The 15466-nt window shown below is 41.3% G+C and overlaps 1 protein-coding gene across 2 annotated transcripts in view; it reads left to right on the top strand.

Annotated features, from left to right (window-relative positions):
• Window positions 1–15466, top strand: part of cad (carbamoyl-phosphate synthetase 2, aspartate transcarbamylase, and dihydroorotase) — a 113412-nt gene that overhangs the window by 43089 nt on the left and 54857 nt on the right. For both annotated transcript variants that reach the window (XM_073057146.1, XM_073057145.1), the window contains exons 17-24: window positions 5095–5339; window positions 5884–6130; window positions 6636–6734; window positions 9835–10059; window positions 10225–10407; window positions 11639–11857; window positions 13994–14161; window positions 14990–15172. In XM_073057146.1, the coding sequence (XP_072913247.1) occupies window positions 5095–5339; window positions 5884–6130; window positions 6636–6734; window positions 9835–10059; window positions 10225–10407; window positions 11639–11857; window positions 13994–14161; window positions 14990–15172 (1569 nt within the window). The remainder of the gene's footprint in view (window positions 1–5094; window positions 5340–5883; window positions 6131–6635; window positions 6735–9834; window positions 10060–10224; window positions 10408–11638; window positions 11858–13993; window positions 14162–14989; window positions 15173–15466) is intronic.

The raw sequence follows: 15466 nt of genomic DNA, 5'->3' as shown, positions 1-15466 counted from the left end.
CAAATGCAACCTCTTCACACCCCACCCTGGCGTAACAATAGAGTGGGGGGCCCCGCTATTTCCCGACTCACTCTGTGAGCGATCTGCCAGGTTTAAAATTTCTTCCTTCGACTTGGGAACTACAGACTTTCCGTTTCCTTCAATAACAATCCTCATTCCCCCCTTAAATTCGGCATTAACCTTGGCCCCACTCTCGAATACAAACACCGTGGAACTCACATTTCCCACGGTTACCAAGGTTAACCCTTTTCCTACTGAACCAACCCTATCTGATCCACAAAGACGGCCGCCCCGTTCCCCTGAATCAAACACCTCAGACTTCCCCTGAGCTCTGTTACCAGGTTCAGCACCACGTGCGCCCCCATCTTGGACACACTCAAACGGGATATTGGCCCCTTCCAGGCTTTCAATACCCGTACCTTTTTCAAATTCTAACGTCCCCCGATCCTTCCAGTTACTCTCTAGGCAGCCCCCCGTTGGGGAAGGCGCAACCCTGCGAGCTGAAACAACCTCCTCGGCCATTTCAGCTGACTTCTCCACAGCAAGGATACCCTTCCTCTCTAAGACTGCCCTCATTTCACTCTCGGGACCATCGAGAACACCTTTAGAACTCTGAACTTCTTCAAACAATTCTGCCAAACCAGACAGATTAACCATGTCCAACTCTGGACATTTTAACAACTTTATCCGTTTCTCAACTTTAGTTCCTACCTCTAGGACCTTTCTCTTCACTAAGGGCAGGGCTATTTCCTCTCCCTTACCCCCTTTTACTTTACTGCTTTCTGTTTTACCACCCTCGGAACCCTCATGGTACAGGGTCGGTAAAAACATCTTGGCCAGATTACTGCTGGCCCGATTTAAACTGCTCACTGCTTTTCTGGACAGGCTGCGTGTGACCGCGCATGCGCGATAGCTTTGGGTCTCTAGGGGCGGGGCCACCGCACTCGCCAGTCTGCGGGTCGGCATCATAGCTGCCACCGTTTCAAAAAACAAGAAATAACTATCAACATCCGTCTCTTCGAACGGAGGTACTACTCTCAGCTCCCGACTAACATTAAACCGCTCTCTCCTTAGCTCCTCCCTCTCTCTTTCTCTCCCCGCTGCCGCTCTCTCGGCTGCTGCTAACTCTCTGATCCGAATTTCATGCTGTCTTTGCCTCTCAGCTTGATCCTGCTCGTTTTCCACCTCTAACCCCTTCGCCAAATTTAACAAGTCTGATTTGGTGCTCACCTCTAGCGCCGCCACAGTCGCGTTTTTCATAAATTCACACACGTCCATCTTTGCTGGTTTTTCTGTCTGGCTACCTGCGTACCAGATCCAAATTATTTTGTTTTGACTTACAATCCCGATTGACTGACCTCCCCCTTTTTGGTGTCAAATCCCGAGACGAGAACCCCACTTGTTATGAAACCAGTAACTGGTTTCACTTACCAGCAAAGATAGATATGTCAGTTGAAGTCCAATGGTACTATTTTCAAAAGTTTTATTAATAAAGGGGCACAAAAATTAAGGTTAATACAAACATTCAGATAACATGCGTCAATACTCAATCTAAAACGCAGGTACATTAATAATCACTCAGAAATAAGCTCTTTCGTTGTCTAGGGTATAATACTGAGTCCAATTGGAAATATAAAGAGTCACTCTGAAGTCTGCAGGCTTTTCCCTTTTAGTTTCACGTGTTGGAGAGAGAGAGAGATAAACGGAAAAACTTGCCCAAAACATCCGTGGAATCAGGGGAGCGATCTTCCCCGTTGTTAGTTAAAAGCGATCTTCCGTTGGTTCTAGCCACAAAATCCGCATTCGGAATTTAACGCACGTGGCTTCCTTCAAAATGGCTTCCTGTTCCCACGGGAAGCGTTATCGTGCTTCTTGGTGTCTCCTTGGTGCGTCTGAGGGTCGTCCTCTTTCAGACCATTCTTTATACTGCCTCACGGGATCTCAGGTGTCAATCAGGTTGCAGGTGATGCAATCTCTCTCTCAACCAGCCCACTTTGCCCGAGGGCTTTACAATGTCCCTGCGAGTTGGCACGTCTGCAGTTCCCAGGTGTCTCCTGAGAACAATGCCACAGTCGCCAGCTTTTGTCCCAGTGGAATGCGGTATCCAGCACGTCGCTGTCTTTCCATTTCCTGTGTCCATTCGGCCTGTCTCTCTCTCTCTCTCTCTTGCTCTCTCTCTCGGGTCATTGACCCCCCTTTCACTAGGGCTCTTGCAATTCTCACAAAGGAGGGGGCTGGTATCATAACATATGTAATGAACAGGATTTGATAAGCGATCTTGAAGTAAAGGAGCCATTAGGAGGTAGTGATCATAATATCATAAGTTTTTATCTGCAATTTGAGAAGGATAAGGGCAGCTCAGAGGTGTCAGTGTTGCAGTTGAACAGGGGAAACTATGGAGCCATGAGGGAGGAGCTGGCCAAAGTTGACTGGACGGATATCCTAGCATAAAAGACAGTGGAACAGCAATGGCAGGTATTCTTGGGAATAATGCACAAGGTGCAAAATCAGTTCATCCCCCAGAGAAGGAAGGATTCAGAGGGGGGGAAAGGAGCCACAGTGGTTGACAAAGGAAGTCAGAGATTGCATAGCATTTTAAAAAAAAAAGTAAGTATGACAGAGCTAAGGTGAGTGGGAGGACAGATGATTGGGAAGTTTTTAAGGGACAACAGAACTTAACTAAAAAGGCAATATGGAGAGAAAAAATGAGGTACGAATGCAAGCTAACCAGGAATATAAAGGAGGATAGCAAAAGCTTTTTTAGGTATGTGAAGAGAAAGAAGATAGTTAAGAACAATGTTGGGCCCTTGAAGAATGAATTGGGTGAAATTGTTATGGGAAACAGAGAAATGGCAGAAGAATTTAATAAGTACTTTAGATCTTTCTTCACTAAGGAAGACACACACAAGCAATCTCCCAGATGTATGGATGGGCCAAGGACATAGGGTAACAGAGGAAATGAAACAGATTGACATTAGGAAGGAAACGGTGATGAGTAGACTGATGGGACTGAAGGCTAACAAATCCCCAGGTCCAGATGGTCTGCATCCTAGGATACTAAAGGAGGTGGCCCTGGAAATTGCGGATGCATTGGTAATCATTTTCCAATGTTCCTTAGATTCAGGATCAGTTCCTGAGGATTGGAGAATGGCTAATGTTATCCCAGTTTTTAAGAAAGGAGGGAGGGAGAAAACAGAGAACTATCGACCTGTCAGCCTGGCATTGGTGGTGGGGAAGATGCTAGAGTCCATTATTAAAGATGAAATAGTGGCATATCTAGATAGCAGTGATAGGATTGGGCCGAGCCAGCATGGATTTACCAAGGGCAAATCATGCTTGATTAATCTATTGGAGTTTTTCGAGGGTGTAACCAGGAAGTTAGATGGGGGAGATCCAGTGGATGTAGTGTACCTCGATTTTCAGAAGGCAATTGATAAGGCCCCACATAGGAGATTAGTGGGTTAAATCAAAGCTCATGGCATTGGGGGGAAGACATTGACATGGATAGAAAACTGATTGGCAGACAGAAAGCAAAGGGTAGCGGTGAATGGGTGTTTCTCGGAATGGCAGGTGGTGACTAGTGGGGTGCCACAGGGCTCAGTATTGGGACCACAGCTGTTTACGACTTACGTCAACAATTTAGATGAAGGAATTGAGAATAACATCAGCAAATTTGCTGAAGATAATAAGCTGGGTGGCAGTGTGACGTGATGAGGATGTTAGGAGAATTCAGGGTGACTTGGATAGACTGGGTGAGTAGGCAGATACTTGGCAGATGACATTTAATGTGAATAAGTGTGAGGTTATCCACTTTGGGAGTAAGAACAGGAAGGCAGATTATTATCTGAACAGTGTAGAGTTAGGTAAGGGAGAAATACAAAGAGATCTAGGAGTCCTTGTTCATCAGTCACTGAAGGTGAATGAGCAAGTGCAGCAGGCAGTGAAGAAGTCTAATGGAATGTTGGCCTTTATTACAAAGGGAATTGAGTACAAGAGCAAGGAAATCCTCTTGCATTTGTACAGGGCCCTGGTGAGACCACACCTGGAGTATTGTGTACAGTTTTGGTCCCCAGGGTTAAGGAAGGACATCCTGGCTGTAGAGGAAGTGCAGCGTAGATTCACGAGGTTAATTCCTGGGATGTCTGGACTGTCTTATGCAGAGAGGTTAGAGAGACTGGGCTTGTACACGCTGGAATTAAGGAGATTGAGAGGGGATCTGATTGAAACATATAAGATTATTTAGGGATTGGACAAGATAGAGGCAGGAAATATGTTCCAGATGCTGGGAGAGTCCAGTACCAGAGGGCATGGTTTGAGAATAAGGGGTAGGTCATTTAGGACAGAGTTAAGGAAAAACTTCTTCTCCCAGAGAGTTGTGGGGGTCTGGAATGCACTGCCTCGGAAGGCAGTGGAGGCCAATTCTCTGGATGCTTTCAAGAAAGAGCTAGATAGGTATCTTATGGATAGGGGAATCAAGGAATATGGGGACAAGGCAGGAACTGGGTATTGATAGTAGATGATCAGCCATGATCTCAAAATGGCGGTGCAGGCTCGAAGGGCCGAATGGTCTACTTCTGCACCTATTGTCTATTGAGAGGTTTGGCTAACTAATAGAAAATAGGGTAAAGTTCAAAGTAAATTTATTATCAGCATACATGTAAATGTCACTATGTACAACCCTGAGATTCTCTTGTGGGCATACTCAATTCATCCATAATAGAATAATAACCATATTAGAATCAATAAAAGACCACACTAACTCAGGTGTTCAGAGTACAAAAGACAACAAACTGCAAATCAAAAAGAAAGAAACAAATATTGAGGACCCGATGTAGGGTCTCGGCCTGAAATGTCAACAATTTACTCCTCTCCTACAATACTCCCGTTTTGCTGAGTTCCTCCAGCATTTTGTGCCAGTTGCTCTAGATTTCCAGCATCCACAGAACCTTTTGTGTTTATATTATCCTTGGGTTGTTTCAGCTTTTACTTTGATATGTACTTATTCCTTTAAGTGGTCCAACATTCAAAATAATCTTCTTGTACATTGTCTTAAATTCTGATTAATACTTGCCTATTTGATTATTTTTCCCCTAGGATCTTGAAACTCCAACGGATAAAAGAATTTTTGTCCTGGCTGCAGCATTGAGGGCAGGTTATACAATTAATCGTCTCTATGAGTTGACTAGAATTGACAAGTGGTTTCTTCATAAAATGAAGAACATTGTGGAATACTCAAAGAAGCTTGAGTTGTACACAAAGGATGAAATGCCTCGTCCTATTCTTCTGAAAGCTAAACGCCTTGGTTTCTCTGACAAGCAGATTGCAATGGCCATTCAGAGGTCAGGAACTAAACAATTTGCATTGATTTTATTATGTTTATAAACCCCTGGATTAAAGTTGTAATCGTTTAAATGTGGTCTTAACCACACATCAATTTTAGTAGTAGGCTAGTCACCTTGACCTTTTGTCCAATCTCTCAAAATTCCAAAGTAATCGTGTTCTATGCAGTGTAGTAAGTTTTTCCAGTCGTGATGTGGGGAAAATTGAGGCAAGCTGTACCTGTACCTGTACCTGCATTGTTTGAATGATGACTTTTTGAGTGTGCTGTTCACTAGCTCGGTCTATACTCAAAGACCTGAAGATTGCTTTTGGCTTAAAATTTAATTATTATGTAGATTGGCAGACATTGTCTAATAAAGCCACTGGTTTTAAAGAAAAATCAGAACCCAATATTCAGATTGGCTTATTAACTTATTTTTGCTGAAAGATTAGGGAGGTGAAAATTTTTTTTTTTAGCCTCTTCTTCCTCCTTGAGTAATGACATGTTTAAGATCTGTGTCTTCACTATAATGGCTGTAAAATGCTTTGATTGTCTCTCCTTAGTACTGAGCTGGCAGTGAGACGATTAAGACAGGAATGGCAAATCTTTCCTGTGGTGAAGCAGATTGATACCGTAGCAGCAGAGTGGCCTGCTCAAACCAACTATCTCTATTTGACGTACAATGGCGAAGAACATGACCTCGACTTTACCAAATCGCACGTGATGGTGATCGGTTCTGGCGTATACAGGATAGGAAGCAGTGTCGAGTTCGATTGGTGTGCTGTTGGATGTATCAAGCAATTACGCAAGGTTTCAAAGCTGCTTTATTGGCAAATAATATGTTAAAGGGACTAAATGGGAAATGTAGCTTGGGTTTAAAATGTTACAGATAGGGTGCGGTAAGTGCTCTACTCAGTACCACATTTTGGTAGTTGCTTCATTTTAAAGATTAAGAAATTCTCCATCATAAGAGTAGCAGGGAAGGACATGGGATTTTCAGTTTGTATATTAGCTGACAGATCATCTTTCCTGTCATCACTTTGCTTCCCCCATGTAATTAGAATAATGTTGAAGAATGAACGTCCAGTTCATACCAACTCTTCTATGAGTATGGGGGGGGGGATAAACTAGCTGTTGATATATTCCTTTATGTGTAATAAATTAATAGTTAACTTTAATTTCTAATGTTTAGATTTGTAGAATCAACTGAACTATAAAAACAGATTTCATTACTTGATTAAGCATTTCATTGGATTTTCGCATTCTTGAAAATGAAATGCCCTTAAATTATGTTTTTTTTAAATCCCCCATATAGATGGGTTACAAGACAATAATGGTGAATTACAACCCAGAAACAGTCAGTACAGATTATGATATGTGTGATCGGCTTTACTTTGATGAAATTTCTTTTGAAGTAAGTTTGTTTTCAAAGTGGTGTACATCCTATGATTCAGATTTTGTTCCCATTGTTACATTTATAATTGTACAGGCAGAGAATATATTCATTTAAGAAATTAATGCTAAAAATTATTCCTTTTTGAGATGCTTCGGTTGATTTCAATAATCCATATTTGAGTTTGAGCTTTTTGTCATAGTACTTTCTGTAATGTGTATAAAATGGGCTGACATAACTTCTATAACTTTAAATCATTCCTGGTCTTGTGGTTTTTTTTTTTTTAGAAGGCCAATATTCAGATTTTATACTGTAAACTTGCCAGTCTTTTTACGACAAATGATGTGGAGCAATTTCTGTTGATCTGCCTCTCCACCAGAGGCCTTTAGGTTCAGCCCCAGGAAATAACTGTCAAGCACAGTTTACTTAAAAAGTACATACTGTTTATTAGCGAGCTTGCATTCTCAGTTGGCAACACAAGAGTCCCTGCTCACCAAGCATGAGAAAATCTGCAGCCAAGTGAGACCAGAATACTGCTTGGAGCTGTTGATACACATTGTTATCACATATTTTGAGAAGGGTAGACCAAGAAGCTTCTCATGGAACAAACACTTCTTTATTCATACATTATTTTCACAGTACGACTTGTCAAGCTGCCAGTAAGTCAGTTAGGTTTTAGACCTTTTAATTCTGCATATAATTCCTCATTTCTGTGATAGAAATCGTTTTTTCACCACATTCTTCCATCTGGTCTGCTGTACACAAAGTGCAGATGTTATTCCAATCACGAAGAGATGCATTTATTGTGAGCTGAAATGGAGGATATGATTCTCTGTAACAGGAAGTACAGGTCCTCCCCAGATTAGGTCAGAGTTCTGATTCTGTGGACTGTTCGTTACCCAGACAGGTCACCGGTCAGATTCCCCACTGACAGAAGATGGCCTCCATCCTGCAGGTCTGTCAAACACTCGTTCTCATGTGCAGGTTGTACAGAAGAAGGTATTTGTAAGATGTGGAGGGACCTGTACATTGCTGCTTGAACTTGAATGCCCCTTTTTGAACGTTCTGCAATCCTACAGTCTTGGATACATAGTGTGCTGAGGCGCTGAGCCATTCAGAACAAACGTCTTGGCCCACGTTAACTTGAGTGATGTCATTTTATTGCATGCATGGCTTCAGGTCAGGATATGGACTATATTAACTTTTGTGTGGATGCTGTTGTTCCTGTTAGAACTGTTCGCTGCTATCCCAATAATAAGCCCTGGATCACTAGTCACATCAAAGGCCTCCTAAACCAGAAGAAGAGGGCCTTTAAAGATGGTGATCGGTTGGAGCTTAAAAGAGTTCAGAAGGAACTCAGAGTACAGATAAGGGGGGCAAAGGAGCAGTATAGGAGGAAGCTAGAACAAAAGCTGCAGAAAAAAAGCATGAAGGAGGTGTGGGATGGGATGAAGATCATCACTGGATGCGGTGCAAAGCGGGGGGGCAAACATAAGTGGAGATGTGGAGAAAGCGAACCAGCTGAACAACTTCTTCAATAGGTTCGACAGCACAATCTCATCCTCACCGCAGAACTCCACACCAGGCTTACTTCCCTCACAGGAAAATAGCCACTCACAGGAGACCTTGCCCACGCCCAGGATTACGGCTGCACAGGTGGAAGGTCAACTGAGGAAGATCTGTACCAGCAAGGCGGCGGGACCGGATGGAGGTTCCCCACGATTACTGAGGGCCTGTGCGACTGAGCTGGGAGAACCACTACAGCGCATCTTCAACATGAGCCTGGAGCAGAGAAGAGTACCCAGACAGTGGAAAACATCCTGTATTGTCCCGGTACCGAAGAAACCACAACCAAAGGAGTTGAATGACTTCAGACCTGTTGCCTTGACGTTGCACGTGATGAAGACCATGGAGCGGCTGATAATACAGAATCTGAGGCCACAAACCAGGCACGCCCGGGATCCTCTTCAGTTTGCGTATAAGGAGAAGGTGGGAGTGGAGGATGCTATCACGTATTTGCTGCACAAATCCCTCTCTCACCTAGATGGGGTCAGTGGTGCTGTGAGGATTACATTCCTGGACTTCTCTAGTGCCTTTAACACCATCCAGCCCAAGATCTTAAGGCACAAACTAACGGAGATGGGAGTAGACTCTCACATGGTGGATTGGATAGTGGACTACTTGACAGATAGACCTCAGTATGTGCGGTTGGGAGACTGTAGACACAATTCAACCGCCAGGAGTAAGATATGTTAAAGTGCCGGGGTTGATTGTATTTAATGTATTTAAGTAAACTACTTAAGAACTTTTTAAAAGCTATTATTAATGCTTTTTGAGAGAGTGATTTAGATGCATATCATATTTTTACTGAGTTAAGTATTGTATGTAATTAGTTTTGCTACAACAAGTGTATGGGACATTGGAAAAAATGTTGAATTTCCCCATGGGGATGAATAAAGTATCTATCTATCTATCTATACCATGCTGGCAATTGAAAATCGAAGCTACTAATCACAGGATTGACCAATGCTATGCAATAAAATGTATTCTTAACCTGCTGCAATTTTAGATATGAAGACTCGTGTTTACAGGCAAAACATTTTGTGGTTTTAATTAAATCGCATTTCATATTGAGTTTTCTTTAGGGGTTAAGGGAACATTGTCATTCCAGAATTAACCTGGTTCAAAATGAAATGGTGCGATATAACATTAAGAAGTGGTTCAGCTCATGCAGTTGCTTGTTTGTCCACAACTGAATAAAAATTGATACTTTTATATTTCTGTATCTGGAACCCTGTTACCTTTCTCAGGTTGTCTTAAATTCTGATTCTTTTTCCAACATTTGTTTAGTAGATGGCCAATTTTTCAGGCTTTAACCATGACAGTTAACAGCATGCCCTGTCTCAGAAAGGTCAAGTCGATTGTTTTGTGCTAGACATCATGTTATCAATTTCTTAATCTGGCCATTCATGCAAAGGGTTTTGACACTACTTTGTCAAGAGTCTGTTCAACTTGTATTGGGGGGGGGGGGGGGGTGGTTAGGGATGGTGGTGGTGGACGCAATATTTAGTAAGCTTCACCTGTGCTGAAATACTTGTCTGACTGTGCATTTTTTTTTCAGGTAGTGATGGATATTTATGAACTGGAAAATCCAGAGGGTATCATCTTGTCAATGGGTGGGCAGTTGCCAAACAATATTGCAATGGATCTTCACCGTCAGCAATGCCGAATCTTGGGTACATCACCAGAATCCATTGATACCGCTGAAAATCGCTTCAAATTCTCCCGAATGCTGGATACAATTGGTATTAGCCAGCCACGGTGGAAGGAACTGTCAGATACAGAGGTGTGTATGCAATACTGTGCTTGCAAGCAGTTGATCCATATAAAGTGTACAAGTTAGTTCACTTCACTATTGACATAAGCATTTGAGGCGTTCTAAGTTGTCGTCTTGTCTTCTAACCTATAAAATTGATTTGCAAAACTTAAGATGTCTCTTCTCTTTTTGTAGTCCTCCAAGGAGTTTTGCACAAAAGTCGGCTATCCGTGTCTCATCCGCCCGTCTTACGTGCTGAGCGGGGTTGCTATGAACGTTGCTTATTCTGACAGCGACCTAGAGAAGTTCCTCAGCAGTGCAGTTGCTGTTTCGAAGGAACACCCTGTTGTCATTTCCAAATTCATTCAGGAGGCCAAGGTTAACAAGCCATTCTTTTTGTGATTCTGAATTACTTTGCACCTCAAATGTGTTGCTGGTACTTTGTGATTATCCTAATTTATTGCTTTCATGCATTGTACGTGAAGCAGAATTCCTCCCTAGCTTAGAGAAGAATTCTGCTTGGAATAGTGAATGAAAACAATGAATCAGAATAATTAATCAAGTATCCTGTGTTTTAGATTATATTTATTGTTTAACAAGAGGTCTTGCACATGTAACGATATCCCTTTTATGAATTCAACAGAAATACATTTATAGAAATCTTTTATTTTAAAAGGGTGTGATTTCCATTTGAAGAGTATCAGTGCTGACATTAGCTGATGATTCCAGGAATCTGTTTTGAAAATGTATGTTCATCTACACTTGTCAACTGTCCCAGTTCATTAGTTCTGGACTGTATCTGATTTCTGACTTTAAAGCCTTCATTTTGGAAATATTGTGAAAGCCAATAACCGTGTTTGCGCAATGCTATTACAGCTGGAGGCGTCGGAGGTCAGAGTTCAGCTCCGGTGCTGTCTGTGAGGAGTTTATACATTCTCATCCTCCAGGTGCTCCGGTTTCCTCCCACTTTCCAAAGATGTACCAGTTAGTAGGTTATAAATTGTCGTGTGGTTAGGCTAGGGTTGAATAGGTTGCTGAGTTCACTGGGCTGAAAGGGTCTGTTCCCCGCTGTATCTCTAAATAAATGATAAATAACTGAAGCTAACTAAAGCTTTAAGCTACGTTAGTGGGGTGAATCGCAGGAATTAGTTTCATCTGTCGTAATGAATTAATGCAGCTGGTTCTTTATTGCCTAATTAAATTCAATTTCAATTGTAAAAATTTGTTGGAAGAACTCAGCAGGTCACGATTTGTGACTTTTTGGGTTAAAACCCTGCATCAGGACTTAAGTGTAAAAGGAAGGTAGCCAGTGCATTAGAAATGAAAAGGAAGGGTGCGGCAGGCTGGTAGGTTGATGGGTAGAACCCGTGTGGGTGGGGTAGAGTGATGGTCAAATACTCCTTAACTTGTTGAGTTCATCCAGCAGTTTGTTTGTTTGCTCCAGATTCTAGCATCTACAGTCTCTTGTCTCAGTTTCATTATTGTCTGGTATGTACTTAGCAGTGGTGAACTGGCATGGCACAGTAAAGTTGTAATCATTTGAAGCAGAGTTTGGAAGAGTCATGCAGATATTTATTATAATCAAGATGCATATTTGTGTCTGATACAGGAGATTGATGTGGATGCGGTAGCCTGTGATGGAGTGGTGATAGCAGTAGCTATTTCAGAGCATGTTGAAAACGCAGGGGTCCACTCTGGCGATGCTACACTGGTAACTCCGCCACAGGACCTAAATCAGAAGACAATGGAACGAATCAAAGCCATTGTTTGTGCAATTGGACAGGAGCTACAAGCCACTGGACCTTTCAATCTTCAGCTCATTGCAAAGGTTAGATCCTCATTTAATTAACTTTTATGGAATAGTTTGAATTAAATATAAAACCCAAGTATCCTTAATCCTATTATTTTCTGATGTAATTGAATATAAGTGACTCCTAAAGGTATTGAACTTAAATCACAAAAGCAGAAGTGTTTTTTTTGGTCAATGTGGAAGACATCTCTGCTGGAAATGCTGGGTTAATTGCATTCAATATTTTACATGGCAACTTGCACTTTGGGATATATTGTTCACTTTGAGCACTCTGTGACATGTGCTTTCTGGATACCATAAAGTGTCTTCAGTGAGCTTCAATCCCAATTTTGCAGAAATGGTCTGTGCTGCATCAGTTTAATTTTTCTAACATTATTCACACCAGCCGATTTGACCGCCCTCGGAGCACCACAGAAACCACTGATCACTGCAAAGGTAATTTGCAATAAGATTAGGCTAGTGTTGGGCAAATATTTTTGGTTAGTGCACCACCCCGTCACTTTAGTTTTCTAAAACACATTGTGCTTACTTGTGTAATGTGAAAATATTGCATCAGTGGTCAAATGTAAAATTTAACTTTTGAGTTTCCTTTGTAGTAGTTCTCAGGTGCATTACTTTTTAAGTTTGGTTTCCAACTGAACCAAGATTCCAGGTTCACTTTTCTTTCTCCCTCTCTTCCTAACCCTCCCTTTCCTTGGAGGTCCTTACCGCAGCAGTGAGTCATTTGGATTCATGATCAGAAAATAGCTTTCCTATAGGAATTGCTTATAAGAACTGACAAATCGCTTCCAGAAAAGCAAAACATAGAAGTTTGTGAGTGAAACCAATAAACAAGCTTGCACAAGTTCATAAGAGATTATAGAAATAAATCATGAAAAGATGGTGAAATATTTTTTGTGATCTGTGTGTAGCTTCCAAAACCAGTATTTATTTCCCATCTCTACTTGTCTTTGAGAAGGTGATGGAGAGATGCCCTCTTAAGCCACTGCAGTCTTTCAGTGAAGGTATTCCTACTGTGCTATTGGGTAAGGAGTTCCTGAGTGGAGACATGAAGACAATGATGGAACACTGCACACCTCGCCATCTTAAAATAGCAATATATCAGCTTGGAATGGAGCTTGCTGATGACTGACTGTGCTTCTGCGTATCTTATAATGATTGCCCCTTATTGATAAAAGTTGCTGTTTGAGAGATGGCACTGAAATAACTCAGCATGATTGGTCTTTCATGCAGTCTCCTTCACCTGTCACAGCATCAAGCCTAGAGCATTTTCAAGGTTAACCATGTCTTGGCCTACAGTTTCTGTTATCTGGTATCAGTCCTGCAATTGAGCCTGTATTACATAATTTGACATTGGAGCATTGAAATTTTTAATCTTGATAATTTTATGACCATATAAAAGTTATGGATAGATAGACCATAGAATATAGTACAGAGAAGTGCTTCAGCCTACAAGTTTGTGCCAAATTACTTAAGCTAGCAATTCAATGCCAAACTAAACCAATCCCTTCTGTCTGCACAGTGTCCTTATCCCTCCATTCTCTGCATATTCCTGTGCCTATCTAAGGGCCTCTTGAAAGACTTTATCATAATTTTCCTGCATTACCCCAGGCAGTGCATTCCAGGCACCTACCATTCTCTGTATAAAAGGGAAAGAATAAAACTTGCCCCACACATCTCTTAAGAACTTGCCACCTCTCACCTTAAATGCTTGCTCTCCAGTATTAGACATTTTGATCCTGGGGGGAGAAAAAGATGCTGCTTAACTACTGTTATCTATGCCTCTGATAATATTATAAGTGTTACTCAGACTGCTCCTCAGCCCCTGCCATTTCAAAGAAAACAACCCAAATTTGTCCAGCCTCTTGTAGCATGTGCACTTTAATCCAGGCAGGATCCTGATGCATCTGAGTTTCTGAGCATAATCTACTTGAATGCAGCTTTCAAGGGGAACTTGAATTTTTTTAAAAACAACGTTGTGGAGAAGAATTTACATTGAGAACCAGTGGGTGGAACAGGAACGTTGCTCCGGAAGACTGTCTGTGGGGTCATGAATAGACTCTTCACCACTCTGTTACCGTAGCACTGGGGCATGCACTTGCATATGTCATTTCTGATTACTTATCTATTCTATTTTGTTTATCCCCTCTGCAGGATGATCAGCTCAAGGTCATAGAATGTAACGTGAGAGTTTCACGTTCCTTCCCGTTTGTGTCAAAGACACTTGGAGTGGATATAATAGCTTTGGCAACACAAGTCATCATGGGTGAAGAAGTTGAGCCTGTAGGACTAATGAGTGGTTCAGGAATTGTAGGAGTAAAGGTAAACTCCTGTTAATGACGAGTGAATTGGAAAGTAGAAATATTCCTCTGCTGATTGCCTTTCAGAGCAGTCTGATAATTCCCTTGAACAAAATATTAAAATGTTTGTTATATGACATTTGATTTCAAGAAGAGTAGCTTTGTTTAGATGGTAAATTTACATTGGAAAAACTTCTGCACTATGTAGTATTTAACAAATTACTTTTAAGCAGTGTTTTAAAAAAAAATAACAATCTTGGCGACACAAAATTGTGTAAATTATGAGGTACAATTGCTTTTAGTAATAATACAGAAATCATGTAAACTGAAACACTGGTTCATTGGCAGGCCAAGCTTGAAATGTTGTTGCTGGATATTTAAAAAAATAACACACACCACGGATCAACAGAAGAAATTATGGGGACACATTGTGAAGGCTTGGCCTTTGAAACCAAGATTGCTAGGTTGTCATGAAGAAGCATTTGTTGTAAAGATGCTGATGGAAAGCCCCAATTTGATCTAAACAAAGGGAAAAGGTTGACTTCAGATAATCCTGAAATAAAAACAAGGTGCTAAGCATATTCGGTAAATCTGGTAGCAACTGTGGACAGAAAAGCAGCTTGAAAGTGTAGATTGGTGACAGATTTAATGAAAGGTGACATGATTTCTGCTGCCGAAGTATGCACAACTTTCATTAAATGAATACAAAGTGAGTAAAATTAAGAAAGGCCATTTATTAAGGTAGCTTTTTGAAAACATACTTGTTCTTGAGAATATGTAATATTTTTTGATGATCTGTTAAACTTGAAGTGGTGAAGTCTGATTTTGCTCTGTGTGATCTCATTTGCAGGTGCCCCAGTTTTCATTTTCTCGCCTAGCTGGGGCAGATGTGGTATTGGGGGTGGAAATGACAAGCACTGGGGAAGTGGCTTGCTTTGGAGAAAATCGTTATGAAGCTTATCTCAAGGCCATGTTGAGCACGGGCTTTAAAATACCAAAAAAGAATATTTTGCTTTCCATCGGCAGCTACAAAGTAAGTATGGCTTAGAAGTGTTTTTTGGCAAATGTACTGCCGATGTTAAAATTTTCCTTGGTCTTAAAAATGACAGGCATTTCTTTGGTTGGGGGTGGGGTGGAAAAAGCGGTATTTAACACTGATAATCTGCTATCTAACTTCAGAAATACTGACTACCGGTAAGATGGCGATTGTTCAGTCACTTCAAACTTTTGCTCCGTTATACTTATCTTCGCACTATGTGTCTCCCTTTTTAAACCTTAGTTCGTTATTTTATCTGCCTGCAAATACATCTATCTTATAATGGCTACA

The sequence above is a fragment of the Hemitrygon akajei genome, chromosome 9, assembly GCF_048418815.1.
Source record: "Hemitrygon akajei chromosome 9, sHemAka1.3, whole genome shotgun sequence".
NCBI lineage: Eukaryota > Metazoa > Chordata > Chondrichthyes > Myliobatiformes > Dasyatidae > Hemitrygon > Hemitrygon akajei.
The sequence above is the reverse complement of the archived record's forward strand: the minus strand, read 5'-3'. Positions and strand labels throughout refer to the sequence as shown.